The sequence below is a fragment of the Antechinus flavipes genome, chromosome 6, assembly GCF_016432865.1.
Source record: "Antechinus flavipes isolate AdamAnt ecotype Samford, QLD, Australia chromosome 6, AdamAnt_v2, whole genome shotgun sequence".
NCBI lineage: Eukaryota > Metazoa > Chordata > Mammalia > Dasyuromorphia > Dasyuridae > Antechinus > Antechinus flavipes.
The window spans coordinates 39943394-39964186 of record NC_067403.1 but is presented as its reverse complement, the minus strand read 5'-3'; the positions used below and the strand labels follow the sequence as shown (position 1 = coordinate 39964186).

At 35.0% G+C, this 20793-nt stretch overlaps 1 protein-coding gene across 2 annotated transcripts; it reads left to right on the top strand.

Annotated features, from left to right (window-relative positions):
• The first annotated feature begins 332 nt into the window (after nucleotides 1–332).
• Nucleotides 333–20514, top strand: NMU (neuromedin U). Of its 2 annotated transcripts, XM_051964450.1 has the most exons (11): nucleotides 333–624; nucleotides 4246–4304; nucleotides 6160–6207; nucleotides 7152–7211; nucleotides 8210–8239; nucleotides 8464–8514; nucleotides 10278–10352; nucleotides 12395–12433; nucleotides 15538–15591; nucleotides 18104–18142; nucleotides 20288–20514. In XM_051964450.1, exons 1-10 carry the CDS (start codon nucleotides 492–494, stop codon nucleotides 18137–18139), a joined length of 585 nt encoding a protein of 194 aa, XP_051820410.1. In that variant the 5' UTR covers nucleotides 333–491; the 3' UTR covers nucleotides 18140–18142; nucleotides 20288–20514. The 2 variants fall into 2 exon arrangements, with proteins under 2 accessions (XP_051820410.1, XP_051820411.1); XM_051964451.1 differs by lacking the exon at nucleotides 12395–12433 and having other exon boundaries at nucleotides 351–624.
• Nucleotides 20515–20793: the final 279 nt, after the last annotated feature.

Below are 20793 nucleotides of genomic sequence, written 5' to 3'. Positions count from 1 at the left end.
AAGCTCTGCTTCGTGGTTAGAATTCGGAGGAGGCAAAGGGGAGGGAAAGGATGAGAAAGAGAGAAGAGGAATCTTGGGTCAGAGCCAACTAACTGTCAAGTGGGCTGCTTTGCCCAGAGAGGCAACTTGCCCGGGAGGACAGGTCAGGCAGGACTGTCATGCAGAACTGACGCAGGAGTAAGGGGCAGAAGGTGACGTGAGGAAGTCGGGGCGGGAGGAGGAGGTGGAGGGGAGGTTGGCGAGGTGGCAGGAGGCGAGTGACGCGGCCCAAGAGGCTCAAAGAGGGCTCGGCCCCCTGAGTCTGAAGGTTTAAAAGTTTGGGGAGAGGACTGTCAGGTCGGCAGCTCCACAGTGGGAAGCAAAGGACAGGTGCTCCCAGGACGCTCGAGTCCGCTAGGAGGAGCCTGTGGGAAACTTGGGGAGCACGTAAGTGCTCAGCGGCAGAAACCCGCGGTCCAACGAGCATCTCTGAGCAGCGGGGAAACTCCAGGATGCCCAGGAATCGCAGCTGCGCTCCGCTGCCCGGCTACCCCAGGGCGCAGAGACAGCTGCTGGGGTGTGGGCGTCCGGCTGCTCCCCTCCTCCTGCTCCTGCTCCTGGCTTCTTGGGCGTGCGCCTGCCAAGGTAAGGAACCCGCCCGCCTCTTCCTTGGGCGCCCAGTCCAGCCGGTCCGATCCTGGTCCCGTTTACCCGGGAGGCCGGAGTGGAGGCTCTTTATCCGTTCTCTGGCTCCCCTCGTCAGCAGCCTCTTCTTTAGCTCCTTTCCTTCGCTGCTCCGGCTCCCTCCTCTTCCCAGTCCCGGGCTTCCCGCTTCCCTCTCTCCGTTTCCACTGATGGGTTCTAGAACCACAGCCGGCAGGTATAATGATCATTTTGAAGTCCAAACACAAATGGGGTTTATAAAGTTCAGTTGGAACCATCGTTTGTTCTTACTTAGACGGCTCTCCGCGGTCGGTGCGTGGCTAGTTCCTGCCCCCGCGCAGGTGAGCGCACGCTCCCCCCTCCGCTAGGATTCGCCTACTTTTTTTCAGCCTTCGGCTGAAACCCGGCCGCACTTGGACAGCTCCCAGCCTCAGTTTGCCGGACACAGGTCGGTCCGTTCAATCCCACGTTAGCCGAGAGCCGTCTATAAAGGAGGAAGGCTCCGAGACTGGTTTAATGTGGAAGGAGATAACGGACGGCGGGGCGGGACCAGGGCTCCGCGCACACCCGGGCTCCGCGCACACCCGGGCTCCGCGCACACCCGGGCTCGCTGTCCCGGCGTCGGGGGCGGCCTTCAGCCCCTGCGCGGGGCCGTCGGGCTCGGCTGGTGAAAGGCAGAGGAACAATCTCAGCCGTTTGTTTGCACAGGGAGGAAGGGCAAAGTCGCGGGTGGGAGAACAGAGAAATCGTGCGGGTTTTATTCTCATAGAGATTCAAGAAGAACAACATGCTGGGAATACAAGTTTGGAGGGAAAACCTTCAAGCTCTTTCTCCTGGTTTTCAATCCGTGCCGCTTCTAAAGTCATCTGCGGCAGAGTCAATAAATCGCTCCTTCGCTCCCCACTCCCCCCAGACTCTCTTCCCCCTCCTTCCTTCCCTGCCTCTTTCTCCCTCTTCCTTTTCTTCTCCATCTCCCTCTCCCACCCTCTCTCTACCCCTTTCTCTCTCCCCTCTTTCTTTTTCTCTCTCCCTTTCTCTTCTTCCCTCCCTCTCTATCCCTTTCTACCCTCCCTCCCCCCGCTTTCTCTCTCTGTCTCACTGTTTCTTTCTCTCTCTATTTCTGTTTCTCTGTATGTTTCTCCGTGTGTCTCTCTGTGTGTCTCTGTCTCTTTTCTTCCTTTCTTTTCTGTTCTTCCTTCCCTCTCTCTCCCCCTTTCTCTCTTCCTCCTCCCTCTCCTCCCTCCTTCTCCATCTCTCCCTTCTCCCTCCCTTCTTCTCCACCTCTCCCTCCTTCTCCACCTCTCCCTTCTCCCTCCCTCTTTCTCCACCGCTCCCTCCCTTCTTTTCCACCTCTCCTCCTCTCTTTCCCTTCTTCTCTCCCTCTCCCTCTCATCCTTTCCTTCCCTCCCTCTCTTTCCTTCCCTTCCCTCCCTCCCCCTTTTTTCTCCCTTCCTTCCTCTCCCTCCCTCTCTTTCCTTTCCTCCCTCCCTCCCTTTCCCTTCCTCCCTTTCTTCCTCCTTCTCTCCTTCCCTCCCTTCCTCTCTGTCTCTGTCTCTCTCTCACTAGTTCAACTCATACATAGTACTTTACAGTTTAGAAAAATATTTTTCTTTTCTGAACAAACCTATAAAATAGATTTTTCTAAGTACATTTGTTAGATCCATAGGGCATCCTCATGTCTTACTGCAATTTTCTACATTAAGATTTTAGGTATACCCTGTATTTTATGGAAGCTCAGCAGAGGAAAGTTACTTGTCCAAAGTCACATAGCCAAGCTTAAGTGGCAGCCTTCTACAGTAGAAAGAGTAAAAGTTCTGGCTGTCAAAGGACCTGGATTCAAATTCTATCTCTGTTACCTGTGATACTTTGGGCAAGTGTATAACCTCACTGAGTCCCAGTTTCCTAAACTTTAGAATTAATGAATTAAAAAATAGGACTTTCCAGGTCCCTTCTAGTTCTAGCTCCAGATTCTAGTTGAATATAGAAAAGTTGTGAAAGCTGGTTTAGATTTGGATCCCAATCTCATAGATTAGAGTTGGAGGGAATCTTAGAGGTCCTCAACTAGAGATCCCTCATTTTTCACATGGAGAAACTGATATCCAGGGATGTTAGATAATTTTCCCATGGACAGCTAAATAGTAAATGGAGAACTAGAATCTTTCCCCAGCTTCTCTGATTAGACAACCTGATGTATAGGATTTTGATAACTGAGAGCTGGGAGAAGTCACAGGAAGTTTCATAAGTCACTGAACTAGTCTTATAATCTGGCTTCTAGTCATTTGCATCTATACAGGTGAAGGACCTTGAACAAATTACTCTCTCTAAACCTCAATTTCTTCTTCCGCAAAATGAGGATAATAACACTATCTGGATTATTTTTTTTTACCAGTATTATTGCTGTATCAAGTGAGATTTTTCATGTAAAAACGCTTTATATTATTAAAAACATCATATAATTATTTGTTATTATCATTAAGTAATCATTAACTATAAAAGCATTGCTTTCTAGAAATCCTTGATAACCAATGGTCTAGATTGGATGCTGCAATTTGTAAGGACAATTGGAGCACTCATTTTTTTTAATGTAGTATCTATTAGTAGCTTCTACCCATAGAGAGAGACATTGTGAAATGGAAGCTAGAGAGCTAACCTCCACACCAAGAAGACTTGAGTTAAATTTCTACATCAAATATATATAGGTTATATCAATCCGAGCAAGTAACTTAGCTTCTTGGTGTCCCATGAAAATCTCTAAAATTATAAATTGAAAAATCATGTTATTTAGTCCCTTGCTAGTTGGATTTTCCTATTCCAGTGAAATCACAGGTTTGATTTTCTTTTTAAATCTATAGTAAAATACAGGAATAAAATTTAAAACTTCTATTTAACATAGCTTATAAACAAGAAAAACCTTTCCACTCTAATTTTTATTTTATGTGATTTGTGATGCAATTTTAAAAAACAGCCTGAACATAAAGGAGTTATTTTCTGGAGATGTTTAAAGTTATTATTTTTTTATTTCAATGTAGTCATGGTCAAGAAATAATTCTAAACCAAGAGTTAGGAAACTTGGAATCTAGTCTCAATTTTCCCACTTTATTACTGTTGGATCTTAAATGAGCTCTAAACTCTCTGGATGTTAGTTTCCTCATTATTAAAATGGGGAGGGGAGGCAGACTACAATAGGGGTTCTTAACTTTGGATCCCCAAAGGATCCATGGATAGATTTCAGTGTCCATAAATTTGGAAGGGAAAAAATTAAATCTTTATTTTTACTACTCCTAATTGAAATATGGCATTTCCTTCAAATATTTTGAGAAGGTTTCCATAGGCTTCACCAAACTACCAACAATATTAAGAACCCCTGGGTTGGTTGATATCTTTAGAATTCCTTTCAGTTATAATTATTTGAAAATTAACTAAAATCTTCATTATAATCCCATGATATTCTAGTAACTATCTTTCATTATTGTCAATTAGAAAATATGTTCTACAACCCAAATACATAAAAATATAGAGGATTTATATTAACTCAGAAGGATAGAGTGAAAAGGACCAAATTGGAAAGAATAGACTCAGAAACTAATTTGCTTTTGTTTTTAGGTGTTCCAGTATCACCTCTGGCAATACAGACAGACAAAGAGTTACAGCTGTGGAATGAGGTAAAAGTTTGTTATAACCTTTCTTCCTTAAAAGCTTTAGCTCAGATTTTAAAGATAAATTTGAATGTAATTTCCCCCCATGCTTTAAAATGAAAAACCAAAAAATCTAGTGTCATAACTGAGTATTGAAAAATCTCTAATTTTCTGTTTTAATGAGTTTATATCTTTTTATTGACATGACAATCATTTTTGAAATCTGTGCTGACACTTTCATTAAAATTACTCATAACAATATGCTACAGTAACTACATCTGACATTGCAATCGATATTCTGCCCTGGCAAGCTCCTATACTATGACAAAAAAAAAAATGAATGTTTATCCAGAATTTTAATATTCAAATTTTGTCTTCCTTTAATGATCTTTCAATCAATTAATAATCTTTAAATTTATATTGTAATTATATGTGCATATGTATTGCATATTTAGCAAAGTAGATAAATTACCAGTCCTGGAATCAGTAAGATTCATCTTCCTAAGTTCAAATCCAGCCTCAGACACATACAAATGATATGACCCTGGGCAAATTTCTTTTTTTATTTTATTTTATTTTATTTAATAATAACCTTATATTGACAGAATCCATGTCAGGGTAATTTTTTTTTTAACAACATTATCCCTTGCACTCGTTTCTGTTCCAATTTTTCCCCTCCCTCCCTCCACCCCCTCCCCTAGATGGCAAGCAGTCCTATATATGTTAGATATGTTGCAGTATATCCTAGATACAATATATGTTTGCAGAACTGAACAGTTCTCTTCTTGCACAGGGAGAATTGGATTCAGAAGGTAAAAATAACCCGGGAAGAAAAACAAAGATGCAGATAGTTCGCATTCGTTTCCCAGTGTTCTTTCTTTGGGTGTAGCTGCTTCTGTCCATCATTGATCAATTGAAACTGAGTTAGGTCTCTTTGTCAAAGAAATCCACTTCCATCAGAATACATCCTCATGCAATATCGTTGTCCAAGTGTATAATGATCTACTGGTTCTGCTCATTTCACTTAGCATCAGTTCATGTCAGTCTCGCCAGTCCTCTCTGTATTCATGCTGCTGTCATTTCTTACAGAACAATAATATTCCATAACATTCATATGCCACAATTTACCCAGCCATTCTCTAATTGATGGGCATCCATTCATTTTCCAGCTTCTGGTCACTACAAACAGGACTGCCACAAACATTTTGGCACATACAGGTCCCTTTCCCTTTTTTAGTATTTCTTTGGGATATAAGCCCAATAGAAACACTGCTGGATCAAAGGGTATGTACAGTTTGATAACTTTTTGGGCATAATTCCAGATTGCTCTCCAGAATAGTTGGATTCGTTCACAACTCCACCAACAATGCATCAGTGTCTGGGCAAATTTCTTAACCCTGTATTCCTTAGTTTTCTCATCTGTAAAATGGGCTGGAGAAAAAAATGACAAATCACCACAGTATCTTTTTTTTCGGAGGCAATTGGGGTTAAGTGGCTTGCCTAGGGTCACACAGCTAGGAAGTGTTAAGTTTCTGAGGCCAGATTTGAACTCAGGTATCCTTGACTACAGGACTGGTGCCCTATCCACTGCATCAATCACCACAATATCTTTAAAAATAACTGGCTCTCTGCTGATGCCTTTCACCTAATATTAGGGTATTCTATAGCTGTGATGAACATCTCTATTCTGGTCCTAGGAGTCTTCAGGCTGACATCCACAGCCTAAGCTGCTACGAGAAATGAAAATATATATGAAAAATATAATAGTTGGTTAAAAAAGTGACTTTATAACTTTAAATTCTTGGCTGAATTTCTTAAACGATTGATCTATCTTCTGCTAGTCTGGTAGCTCACATTCTAATTCATATCCCCATTTTTACAGCTAGATAATGCTTGTTCCAGTTTCCTGTCCGTTGACTCAGAGTCTCAGGTAAATTCAACTAGAGAATGCTAACATTTGTTTACTTGTATGTTTGTTAATAATGCGGTAGGTTTGGTGCCTGATAGCACCAGGCAGCAGAGATATCATCTCCTTTGTACGCCTGTTAATGCTAATGATTGAAATACTTGCTATCCATTGAGTAATAGGGAACACCTTTGTTGAAAACAGCGCTATGATGTTTGTGCTCAACATTGCATTTTCATATTTTCCCATGATCCAGCCTTCCAGGAGTAGAAGCAAAAAGAAGTCACTCAGAAACGAGTCACATGAGAGAAAATAACTAAAAAATACTCCCCTCTACACCTTCTACATCTAATTCAAATATAAATATAGCTGATTGAAAATGTTTCTGTATTGAATGAATATAGAATGGCTTAAAATATAGGCCACAATCAGATGTCCAAGAAAATGGGGGAAAAAATACAACCAAATATACTGAAAAACAAAGTTGATTAAAGACCATATTCATTTGTATATCAGATTTGGATAAATCAAAGTATGGCCTATATTTGCATTATGATAATGAAGTTACTATGTATTCCTCTAATACAAATATAATTTTTCCTGAAGTTATCTATTCTCTGATTAGTTCTTCTTTTCTTTTTCCTGGCTCACTGGAGGATGTTTAGGAGGCAAAAGAAAATGACTGAGAATTAATTATGACATGATCAGATCAAAGATGGAAAGGCTGTTCTAGATACTATACAAGTCTATCCCTTTATGTACTCTGATTGAATGGGAGATAATCCTTTGAGTGGTCAAGTTGTTACAATCAGATAAACCAAAGCATCTTTTAAAATTCTAGATGGGACATGAAAAGAACATTACCTTTGCTAATCAGATGCCTATATAATAAATGTACACTTTGCATATATGTCGTCAAATGAGAAATTCGGCCCCTAATGTCTGGATTTCCTAAAAATTTCTTCTAGGCATCCAGTGAACTGGAAGACCTTTGCTACATGATTATGGGAATTTTACCAAAGCCACAGGTAATTTAAGTTAGAAAGTACTTTATTTTGGAAATGACTAATTACCTAGTGACCTCATCATAGAATTCAAACTAGTGGTTTTTTAGACTATATTTGATATTAATTTGCTCACTGTCACTGAAAGCATAATTTCAGGAGAAACAGAAAAACATTAAAAATAAAATAAAAGATAAATATCTATATCCTTGAGATCCATAAATTAGCTTTAGATTGTTTTTCTTATCTAGTTATTTCCACAGCTCCCCCAAGAAAAGGTTTATCCATATCTTTGTATGGTAATTATTGTATTAATTTAATTTAATATGTATTATATTTAATTATTTGTATTGTAATTAGGATATACAATAATAAAAAGTCCTTCTCCTTCATTAACTGATTTACCTTATTCCTATTCATTTCCCTGACTCAATTCAGAGGCAATTGTAGCCGGAGATGCCAGTTGTAAGAGGAAAATGGAACAATGGAGCTCATTCTTTACAAACATGCTAATACTAAATAACAGTAAATTCTGCTGTCAATGTTTAACTTTGCCTTCAACTATTAGAAAAGAAGCAGAGCAACTAAATGGCCAAATGGATAGAGCCCTGGCCCTAGAGTAGAGGAGGTGAGTTCAAATCTAGACTCGGATATCACACTAACTGTGTGATCCTTGTCCCAATTTACCTCCATTCCTCATCTGTAAAATGACTTGGAGAAGAATAGCAAAGCACTCCAGAATTTTTGCCAAGAAAACCCCAAATGAGATCATGGAGAATCAGGCCTGAAAACAACTGAACAATAACAATATTAGAAAAGAAATGTGGTATCATTATAGATGATGAAAAAGAGATACATTAAATATTAGCAAGAAAAATCACAAAGAAAATATATTTATTTATAAATGGTTAGCCAGAAAGAATATTAAACTTTTCTATACTTTTTTCTAGACTAAGACACTTTCAACCACATATGTGTGAGATGTTATGAAAAATTATATATAATGTGTCTTCTCCTCACAGGAATCAGATGAAAAGGACAATACCAAAAGGGTAAGTTGATCTCATATATACATGTACAGTGTTCCCAATTAATAGTGTAAAATTGCATTAAGACTTTTAAGATATGAAATGTATATATGTATATGTGTATGTGTATGTGTTGTAGGGTCTCCCTGAATAAATATATTTATATAAATAGTGCAAAAATGAATATCTATTTAATCATTAATGTTTTATAGTAAAATCTCATTTTTCCTTTTTTTTTTTTTTAACAGTTCTTATTTCATTATTCTAAGACACATAATCTGGGCAACTCCGATGTTATGGTAAGTAGCAGATCCACTTTTTTAAAGTACTTTTAAGACTTTTGCTCATTACAAAAAATATTCTTGCTCTTTGTGGTTTATGTAACAGTTTTAAGTTCAAAGTAAAGTTGATTTGAGTTTTAGAAATTTGTCTAAAAATGAGCACGTATGCATGTAAATTCATTGAGCATTATTACTACTTAGATATGTATTATATATTGATGTATTTCAAATTATACATAATATGTAATGCATGCTGTAAAAAATACAAGGCTTTTTTTTTATTCTACAACTGCAATTTGATTTGTGTAGGGAATTTCTGATCTGAAAACCTTATTTGCTGAGACACATCAGCACTGTAACTGTAACTTATAGCCTTAGAGAATTGTCTCTAATTTAACTAACTTACCCACGGTCATGCAAATTATGTGTCAGAGGCAGAAATTGAACGCATGTCTTCCTGACGCCAAAGCCAGTCCTCTATATAATACCCCAAATTATCTCTATTATATTATTATTAATGCAATTAATAATAATAGTACCTTTAATGCCATTAGCAATAAGATGCTAATATCATTATCAATATTTAATCTAGATCTGTGATTTCATTAGTATAGGGAACTTCCTCTATGAATGTAGATTTGAAACTGCTCTTCAATCTATAATCCTAAAGAGCTGGCTGGGTTCCTGAGAGAGCAAGCAATTTGCCTGTGATCTATGACTAGTATAGATCAGAGGCAAGGCTAGAAGCCAGGTTTTCTTAATTCAAGGTCGGCTTTCTAATCATTAAGCAACACTACCTCTTGTTATATTATTATAGGTGAACAATTTTTTAAAAAATAGAAATGATTTTATGTAAAAAGACTAGCTACTTTTATGAATGACATATTTATTATATTTAGAATAATTAAAAATTAATATTTGTCCAAAATGGAAAGAAACCTTTTAGAAGTGGATTCTCCTTCTAAGTAAATACTCAGTAATTAGCTAGGCCCTTAATGAGGAAATCTCCTCTCTCAGATGACTAAGTATCTGGAATTCAGTTTTTCTTATGAAGTTCAGCCTTATTTCAAAAATAACATATTTCCCCCTTTTTATAAGGACTTAAAACCTCTATATTAAAATAAAACATGCTAGCTTTAGTTGCATTTTTAAAAATGTATTAACAAGAGGTCTGAGGTAATGGACTTTTTCAGTATTCAAGTAAAAAGCAATTTAAGGACGAAATCTATAGCACAGTGTATTCTAAACTTCTATATTCTTTTTCATTAAATAGTGCTATCATAAAGAATCATAAGCTAAATGTTTCATTCTCTTAAATATTTGGTACTAAGGAAACTGAATATAAATCAATACACACTATGTTCAATTCTTTTTTCTGTTTTTCATCTTTCCCATGGTTTTTTCCTTTTTGCTCTAATTTTTCTCTCCCACCATGATTCATAAAGCAATGTGGGCTAAAAATAAATGTAAAAAAGAGAGAGAGGACCTGAATTCAAGTTTGGCCTTGGACATATAATGCTAACTAGCTATGACTCTGGCCAAGTCACTTAATCCCAATTGCCTCAGCAAGCAAAAATAAATAAATACATTTCTGGCACAATTTCCTATGTTAGCTTTTTAAAATTGTCCCACTACCGAGTACTCCAAAGAGATAGATCATTTGGCTGTTTACTCACCATATGCTGCAGGCCAGGAGCCAGCACAGTGGGTAAAGTACATTCTTTGCAGGGCAGGGCCAAGACATCATGATTGCTTATATGTTTGTATTCATCTCCTCTTAGTCATCTGTGATCCATCCTTTGCTGCAACTCATTCCTCAACTGCATGAGAGAAGAATGAAGAGGTTCAAAGTGGACGTATGTAATCTTATTTTCATGCTATCTATGGATTTCCAATTGGTGGGGGCGGGGATCCTTAGAAAATAGTGTTTTAGGTATGAAAACCATGCTAGAGAAATTCCTGGCTCCTTAGAGCTAGAATGGACTTTAGAGAAAACTAATTTTTCAGGTGAGGAAAAATGAGAATTAGAGAAGTTAAATTACTCAAATAGTCAGATAATTGGCTGCAGAATACAAGTTTTTAGCTCCTATTTCCAGTGCACCGGGCTGTCTCCCATGAATGTCAAGTTAACTCAGTTGACCCAGTGGTATCACCTGAGCATTTATCACCTGATTTATCAATTTGTCAACTGATAAATTCAAGGAGCCTAAAATGTTTCCTTATAATATTGTGACTCACATGTAAGAATCACTTTTAGAAAGGTTGTAGCTCAGTACTAGGATGCTACAGTAGCCACAATAATTCTCTCTTCCAAGAGGAAGTCAACTAGTGTTTCCTAGGAAGGTCTCTTGTCCAGTACCATGAGAATACAGTAGCTGTTTCATTCAAGGCGTCTATCTCCTAGTAGGAAATTCTCTCCTCTCTTTCTTTATAAATAGAGGCTTTAAACTGACAGGGGTGTGGGGAGAAGGGGGAACTCAATTCTTTAGGGGGATTAGAAGATTTTGTTGATGAGTCATCTCAGTTGTCTCATGATCCCATTTGCGTTTTCTTGGCAAAGATACTGGAATGATTTGTCCTTTCCTTCTCCGACTCATTTTACAGAGGAGGAAACTGAGGCAAACAGGTTTAAATGATTTACCCAGGCTCACACAGTTAGTAAGTGACTGAGCAAGATGAGTATTTCTGCCTCCAAGCCCAGCCCTCTATCCACTGCACACTCCTATTTATCTCTTCTTCATATTTATGCTGAATAGCTACCAATATCCTGTTTAAAAATAAAGTAGGAAATTTTTTAAAAATTAAAAATAAGAATAAGAATATAATAGGAGAAGATAAAATTTAGGAACCTAATTAAGAAGGTATTTTAACACAAATCAGCCAAAAACATATAAAGCCCAGTATATATGTATAAGATAGATATAATTGAGTTGAACATTTCTAAATATTTTAAAGTGTAGAATATATATTTATTTAGATTTGCTTTTGTTTCAAATAATGAAATATTGTTACCTATTCAAAATGTATGCTTCCCAACTTCAGTTTTCAAATCCATAATTTTAAAGTAATCACAATTAAATTATTCTCCTGAACTCAGATGAAAATGTCACTTTTAAATCTGAATAGCTTGCCCAAAGTCAATAAACTATGACACAGAACCTGGTAATTTCATCATAATTGTTTTCTTTTTAAACACAAGCTAATGTTTCAAATTAGCATTTAAAATATGCTTTTAATGAAAAAAGTCCCTTATAACTTATTTTTATAGCAACTATATTTCTCTTTAAAAAAAAATTACCAAAGAATTCTCAGGAATACAATAGCTTTTGGAAACTTTAGAGACAAGTGTAAAAGAAACTAACTATACTATCACTTAAAACTTTGGAATTGATTGTAGCACATTTATATATTTGTATTCTAGAGTTATTCTATAACTCTAAAAAAGCTTAAGTAAATTGGAAAGCTTGAGCAATGTTTCTTTTTTTGTTAATAACTTACCATCTAAGTTGTAGAATGTTTCTTATGTAAAACCTAAGTGATTTTCAATGAGAAAATAATATTTCAATCCCTTTTTTCTATAAACAAAATGAATCTAGCCTTTTAGAGAGTTTAACTAAAATTTCAATGTTAGCCATGAACTCAATTCCAAAATCTCTTAGCTTACTCTGACCTTATCTACAATTTGCCAGAGCAGGAGTGCACTGCAAATTTTTAACAACCAATTTTTTTTTTAAGTATGCATCACACACTTTTAAAGTTTAATTTGCATTACCAACTTTGTCTCCATAACTTTCTCAAGTATAGACAATCAACAAAAAACTCCAGCTCTGCTTTGTAATATTTTGTTCATTTCAGAAGTGTAAATACACTAAAACTTTAACAATTGGCTCTCCAACAGGTTCATGCTGGTTTCAGCATACCACTGCAAAATGGAAAGGTAATATTTAATATGTCACCATAATTTTTGCTGAGCATGGATCACCTACCAATTAGACACACATTTAGATACTAAAATATTTGAGCTACAGGAGAAAAAACCAATATGGGTCAAAATCATTATTTTGTTATTAAGGTATTGTGTATTATTCCCATTGCCATCCTTAAATTTGGATTAGCCAGAAGCTTTACCTTTTATTTCCTACTTCCTACAGTTAAAATCTCTATAAGTTCTTTTAACAAACTTTTTTTTGCATGTTAACTTTTCCAAGAGTTTTCTTTCTGTCAAAAAGCAAGCTAAAGACACTTGTATTTGAGTGCTTCCATATCTGTGTACTTTGAAATAAAAGGGGTAGCTATTATATTTTAGGATATAATAAAGATATAGGAACAGTGGGTGGAACTTAAATTGGGGAAATGTCAGAACAACAGAAGAAATATTTGTCCTTTCTTGGTTAAAATACATGGAAAGATCACCTCCCTTATTCTGGATACTTGGTGTGTTGATTTGTAGCCCAAGAATAAATTAATCTGTAAGGTCAGGGAGTTCTCTGTTCTGCCATAGCAGGACCATTTGTGCAGTAGAATATTCACATGGAGGTGTCAAGTAAAAAGTGTCATACTGAGAGGGAGTAGAAATTATGCCATTCAAGGACTAATGGAAGGTACTAGGGATTAATATCTATGTCAATACTTAGAGAAGTTTCTGGGGATGAGAAAGATGGTTTCTGTACTTAAGTACTTCAATAGGTTTTGTATAAAAGAAGGAACATATTGTGTTTGGTCAGAGAAGGGGGAATCAGTGATTTAAAACTATAGAGTTATTTGAAAGTCAGTGTAACAAAGAGAAATTAGAACTCTGGAAATTAAAACTGTCCAAAGTGAAATGGGCTTCCCCAAGTGGTAGTGTGTTCTCTGACAGTGAAGGTCTCCAAGTGAAGTCTAAAGTACCTGGAAGAGCGATTAGCTCATGCACAGAGTATGTCTACAGGACTGGATTTCTTCCATTTGATCCTAAAAAAGAGAGTCATGTGCAAAGGATAGAAGCTACAAAAAGGCTGATTTAGGCTTAATCTCAAGCAAAGCTTCCTAGCAATTGGGGCTCTGCAAAAGTTAAATATGTATTCTGCTTCAAGAAGTGCTAGGTTTCCTCTCATTGACCAATTATTATATTTTTAGTAGAGATTCTTGCAAATACAGGTAGGACAGGTGGTCACTGAGGTATCTTCCATCTTTAAATTCTATGATATGCAAATAAATAATTTATATGCATTACTACCTATTAATTATTCCTTTCAGCATCCATGAGAATTCTAAATAATGAGTAATGAATACAAGCAATAACAATTAAAGATGCATTTGCTGTAAAAACAGATTTCAAGGATTTTGTTAGAAGTCAGGAGACATTTCTTAGACTTTTCACTCTTGCATCATGTTGTGATTTTAAGATATATTTTTAAACAAATAATTTTGTTATGATATATCATATACATAACAATATAATATGCAATATAATATAATTTTGATATTATTACCCTGGTTATAGTAATGTTGATTAACAATGTTAATATGAATTATTGGAAATGTTAATGTTTCCATTGTTAACATTAGCACTGTTAATAATGGAAATTAGATAATTCTAGGGAAGGTTAGGCTTATGTTCTTGCCATCTTGAGATAATTACATGAAATTTAGCTATCTCTCTTTAATGCATTAAATTAAATATCCTTTTTGCAAACAATTGTTTTCAAATATAAGCATTATCTAGCTTATTGCCTTGTTTCTATTTGATATTCTTTAGCACTACCATCTTTTTCAAATGTAAATGACTTCTGACAGTAAGCTGAAACCATATTAAATTATACTCTGTTTTGCATGTCAATGTCTGTTAATCTTGATGGACATTCCTATGAAAATATTAGCATCTTCTATCTGTTTATGGAGATTTTTTTAATTAAAGCTTTTTATTTTTCGAAACACATGCAATTCTTCAACATTAGCCCTTGCAAAACCCTGTGTTCCAATTCCCCCCCCTTCCGCCACACCCTCCCCTAGATGGCAAGTAGTCCAATATATGTTAAACATGGTAGAAATATATATTAAACCCAATATATGTATACATATTTATACAATTATTGTGCTGCACGAGAAAAAAAGAGAAGCAAAATAAAATGCAAGCAAACAACAATAAAAGGAGTGAAAATGCTATGTTGTGAACCACACTTAGTTCCCACAGTCCTCTCTCTAGGTGTAGATGACTCTCTTCATCACTGAACAACTGGAACTGGTTTGAATCATGTCATTGTTGAAGAGAGCCATGTTCGTCAGAATTGATCATCACATAATATTGTTGTTGCTGTGTATAATGATCTCCCGGTTCAGCTCATTTCACTCATCATCAGTTCATATAAGTTTCTCCAGGTCTCTCTGAAATCATCCTGCTGGTTGCTTCTTACAGAACAATATATTCCATAGTATTAATATACCACAATTTATTCAGCCATTCTCCAATTCGTGGACATCCATTCAGTTTCCAGTTTTTTGCCACTACAAAAAGGGCTGACACAAATATTTTTGCACATGTGGGTCCCTTTCCCATGGAGTTTTTTTTTTTAAGTTTTCCAAAATTCTATTTTGTATTCATAGAATCATATAGTTGAGTTTTGGGAAGCACCTCAGAGATCATCTTACCTCAAGCCCTCATTTTTACAAATCAGATTAAAAGCTTTAGTGGAGGATCTCTAAGGCCAAATGTGATAATCTTTTCACAACATATTTTTCTTTGTTCTCATGATAATAAGAATATATGTAATCAGTATTTTTAAAGACATGCTTTAAAAATGTGTTCTTATTTTCCACCCAAAATCCATTCTTTGGTTGTTTCTGTGTAAGCCACTTAGTAGATAATTTAGTAGATAAACTTTCTAAAACTGAATTCTATTATGTTGCTTAAGAAGGAAAACAATTTTAAGTTTAGCATTCTGGTAAAACTGTTATAGTCTAAAACTCTTCAAATTGTAATATATTTTTAAAACATCATTTCTAGCTTCTTATTAAATTTTGGATTTTATATTGTTACTTATTTTGTCGTTATTTTTTTTCTAGGAAGAATTACAAGGGCCTGGAAGAATTCAAAGTCGGGGTTACTTTTTATTCAGGGTATGATTATACCATGGATTTTTATTTAAGTCAATTGTTAGAGAACATTCAAATATTGTTGATGAGAACAGAGTATTATTTTAAATTGTGTTTTATGAATATGGATATATGCATATATATGTTTGTATCTATCTGTATATGTTAGTTGCAGCATGGTATAATGGATAGAGAACTGACCTTAAGGCCTTGGTATAAATCCTGATTCAGACACACACTGGTTATGTGACCCTGGACACCTTAACCTCTCAGTGGTCTAAAAAAGTTCTTTAAGACTAAGTTGCAGAGCTTGAAAAGAGAGAGTTTTCTCCCCAAGAAACCTTTTATACCAATGAAATCACAGAGCTAATCCCTATCCCTATATATAATACATAAGAAACGCATAAAACCAGTGGTATTAATTTTGATTTTGACTACAGTTCCATTTTCAGACTTCTTTACCCTATTAGATAACAATTGTATGAAAAATAAAACAGCTTGATGGGATTTTTTTCTTTCATTTCACTAGGAGCTTCTTTCTAACTTGGTAGAGTAGAGAACTAGGGTTAGAAATATAGTTCCTGGACAATCAGGTTGACTGTTTCCATGACAACTATGACTTACAATATACTCAGAGTAAGATATGGTACAGTAATAATATAACCAGACAATAAAGATAATTAAGGAAAGGACTAAAGTATTAAGATAGAATTTATCTGGAGTGGAAGCAGAGAGAATTGGACTTGTATATTCCTTGAATAGACAACTCCCAGTAAGGAAACTCCTTATAACAATGCTAAATTAAAATTATAATGGTCTGAGAGAGCTGCCTAGAACAAGGCTTCTTAAACATTTTTGTAAGCCCTTATCATCAGAGAAATATTTACATGGTGCTGGTATATAGCTATATAAAGCAGGCATACAAATCAAACATTTATGATAATAAATCATATTTTTTGCAACTCCCACAGAAACAAGATAGCATATATGTGGTCTTAAACTACAATTTAAGAAATTGGGCCCTAGAGCAGTAAGAAGCTAATTAGAGTTATATAATTTAGAGATTTCAGAAGAAGGTAAGTCTTTCTGTCTCTAAGGCCAGGTTTTTGTCCTCTATACCATTGCCGCTTTATGATATTAAATATCTGAATAAAAATGGAAAGAACTTAAGAAGTTTTTGTTAAGAAATTATTGAGTACTAGGGTATTTTGTAATCATGGACTAATAAGCTGGTTTTCCCCTAGATTGACTATCAGCCATTTAATTCTGGTTTCTTTCTGTCACTAGCATAGTATTTTACCAAATGAACTTTTTAACTTTGCTCTAACTCCATATTTATAAATGAAGCTAATAATGTATACTTGCTTCCTCAAATTACTTATGAAAAGTAAGTAATGAATGATAGCATGAGTACACTCTTCCTTGTAATAGGATCTTTGCTCCTTCAGAATTTAGATTGTCTTGAAGAGTTGATATGACTAAAAAGTAATACTCTTCATCTTGTCTCTTCAGACTTGGCCAGGCTTATTGTATGGATATTCTTAATTTAAAATTCTGACAAGTAAAGAATCATGAATTTTATGTTTAGGATATTGTTGTGTAAGCCATAATATTTTTTTAAATTGAAACCTTTTTTAAAAAATAAAAAGGAATGTTAACACTTGCCTTTTTTTACATACCTAAAAAAAAGTAAGAATAACAGCCAATTTTGGGGGGAAACAATATTCTACCAGATACTTATAAATATGGATATTCCTTCCAGTAATAGAGATTATAAGTCATATGTACCTAATTATCCCATGTCTTCCCATACCCAAAGAACTGGATGTCTTTCTGATGATACTGTATGAAAAAAATGAGGATTAAGACATATTATTATAGTATAACATATAATTTTAAATTTAAGATAAATTCTACATTTATTCAAAAGAGCCTGATATATTTCACATATAAGGAATCTCTGGGACCAACCATATTCTATACTTAAACAAACTATATTGACTCTCTAGGGTCACTAAGGTATCATTTAACTAAGTAATTATTATGGTGTATCAAGTATACCAAACGTTAAGGTAATTTCCCAAAGTGGCTAAATCCATGTGAAATCTAGGTCAACAAATACAATGAAGAGTAAATCAAGAAGAGCTTTATTATGTATTTTATTATTGTATATTCAAAAATTTTCTCAATAATGCAGAATTTTTACATTTGTTGCTGTTGCTTCTGTTGGTTTTACCTAAGAAACTATTCCCAAAACTCTTAATAGAAGTTGTCCAAAATCTTAGTGCAGCTGTAAGCTTTAAGCTTTTAACTACATTAAAACTTTTGGGACATGCTATATATTATCAATGAACTGACTAAGCTGATTCCATCAGTTCTATTGAGGTTAGCATCAAACTAAAACACAGGTGTATTCTGTAAAGGGATAATGACAAAGTAAAATTTTAAAATGAGAGCTATTATCTTTAGAATAAATAAAAACCATCTGTTAGTTAAGCTGAATTAATTTCCAATTTGTCTTTGCTATTTTTAATAGCCCCGCAATGGAAGAAGGTCAGCAAGTTTCCACTAAAAGGTATTTGTTTCATGTTTTAAACCAGCTTCAAATGCTCTCAAAATAAAATCTATTGAAGTTGTTTCACTATTTAACATATGTTTTACTATATGTTCAACAGCGTGTGTGTGTATGTGTGTGTGTATGAATGAGTCTTTATAAGTGAGTTTTGTTGTTTTCATGGAGAAGAAGAGGCAGGTAAGGAAATAACAGAATTTCATCCATTCTTATGAGCCCCACCATGTCAAGTAATTTTGATCTGCTCACGTACACCTTGGGCTACCCTGACAATAATGGGAATATAGTTGAGAACAGAGGAACTGTCTACAGCAATCAATAATCAAATGGGTCTACAATCTCATTGAGTTTGAATTTTCTTTAATAGTATTGGTTGTAACACTTTCATGCTGGAGTTTTATAAATTTTGTCCATGATGTCTCAAAAGTTAGCTACAAGGGACCCAATCAACATTCTAGGAAACTTCCTCAATTTCTCCTCACGTTGCAAGAGCCCTCTGATAATACATCTGTTATGCCTTACTTTTGCTTAAACATTTTCTATTTGAAATCCTTTTTTGCCTGAGAAATTTTTATGCAATCCTGGGGTATATAGGTATATAAAATAGGTACACAGATCAAACATTTACTGGTAATAATAAATCATAAAGAAATTCATTTTAAAACAATTCTTTGGTACATATATATGAATATATATTATCTTTAGAATAAATTATATATATATATATAATTTTACCATTTACTAAAGAAGAAAGCAAATTTGTATATTAATGAGATTGATGTGCTTATTTATTTTTGCATAAAAAATTAAACCTTGGTGGAATATTTGATACCACAGTTTAGGAAACTTTGTGTTATGTAGCTTGCCCATTTTATCATGCTATCATATAATTCTTTGACGACATCCTTTACTTCTATTCTTTGAAATTCTTCCACGGTTATAGTGCAGTCTGTTCATATTCACCATGTACCTATATTGCTTTCTGTGTGATTCTCATATGCTCATCTTTCGTTCTTCAGAAGCAGTAGTGTTCTACATCTTGGCACCATATTATAACACTGGCAAAATGTTAGCATGGACAAATTGAGCTTTCGATTTCACAGGAATCTTGAAGTCACTAAAAAGAGATCTGTAGTTTCCCAAATCAATCCAGCCAGCTCTCCTCTTCCTTTTCAACTCTAGGCCCACTTTATTGTCCTTCAGTAATGGCTATCCCATATATCTTTGTTGGATGAGTTCTATAAGATGTCCATCCTATATTGAAGTCCTTCCAGGTTCTTAGGACTTACCAGATTATGTTTCACTAGTATGTCTTTTAAGTATATAAGGCCACTTCCACACCATAATGATGCCATTTATTACAGTAGAACATCAGTGGAGATTAGAAATCAGAAATGGGCTTAAAAATTCAATTCAACAAGCATTTATTAAGCATCTATGGGTTACTTACTCTGGAAATACAAAAACAAAAAAATAAAACACACCTAGTCAAATAACTGTGCAATTCAAGACAGGGCTTAATTATCCAGATGGTTGTTAACTATTTCTTGATTGCTGTGATTTATGGATTTTTCCATAAATGGAATTTAAATTTACTTTTTAAGAGTAAATATAAACATAGTAACAAAAAATTAGAATTTGTATAAAAACTATTCATAATCCCTAATGGCATGGAGGAACTCTATGTAGTACAATTGAGTTGTATACTTAAGCACTTTGATATTGTTCAGTCATGTCTGATTCTTTGGGACCCCATTTGGTCTTTTCTTAGTAAAGATACCAGAGTTTGCCATTTCTTTTTTCAGTTCTTTTTATAGATAAGGAAATTGAGATAAGGAAACAGGATGAAGTAATCTGCCAAGAGTCACTCTGCCTCTTTTGAACTCAGGTTTTCCTGACTCCAGGTTCCATGTTCTAACTACCCAGCCTCTCTTCATTAGCTACCATTTTGATATTTGGACGAATGTAAATATGAGCACAGATGCTATTATATTTTTTAAAGTATTATTGAGGAAGAGAGAAGAAATCTCAGCTGTTTCCTTTTTGCTATGATGAAATATTTCAATTTGGGGAAAGAGAAGAAATCTCAGCTGTTTCCTCTTTGCTGTGATAAAACCTCTATCTAATTGTAATTTCTTTATCTTGCAGGCCTTTGAACTACTTTTATGTCACAGGAGTGTTGGTGCAGAGAATTATGGTTTTTTTTCCTCAAAGAATATCAACTGTACAATTTGAGAATTCCTTGGAATGTAAATGTGCCCCAATTAGATTTAGTCAAGGATGTATTATGTTTCTTTAATTTCATCTTCAAATGTTTCCTATTGGTCTAATATTTACAAATGTGATTAATAAAACTGTGACTTGCACGTCAGAAACATTGCCCTTGCTAGTTTTCTTTAGCAATATTTTGTTATTGTTGAAATAAGAAATATTTGGTAGGGAAATAATCTTATTTTATTTCATGCTAATGAAGGTACTTGTATACTTTTATAATTCCAGGTATCAAAATCAATGAAGTTTTTTCTTTAAACAAAGGAGTAGGAATATGATTCAGAAAGCAATACAACTTCCATAATACCAAAGGGCTTTCTGCGCTCATGCTCTCCTGTTTTTTTGCTTTAAAAAATTAAAGTACATAAACTTGGGTTTTTTTG

Bases quoted from the DNA above. Each gene is read 5' to 3' on its own strand.
- NMU (XM_051964450.1), top strand. From the start codon at position 492: ATGCCCAGGAATCGCAGCTGCGCTCCGCTGCCCGGCTACCCCAGGGCG. The intron at 625-4,245 runs GTAAGGAACCCG...TTTTGTTTTTAG, and splicing joins TTGGGCGTGCGCCTGCCAAG to GTGTTCCAGTATCACCTCTG. The intron at 4,305-6,159 runs GTAAAAGTTTGT...CCATTTTTACAG, and splicing joins AGTTACAGCTGTGGAATGAG to CTAGATAATGCTTGTTCCAG.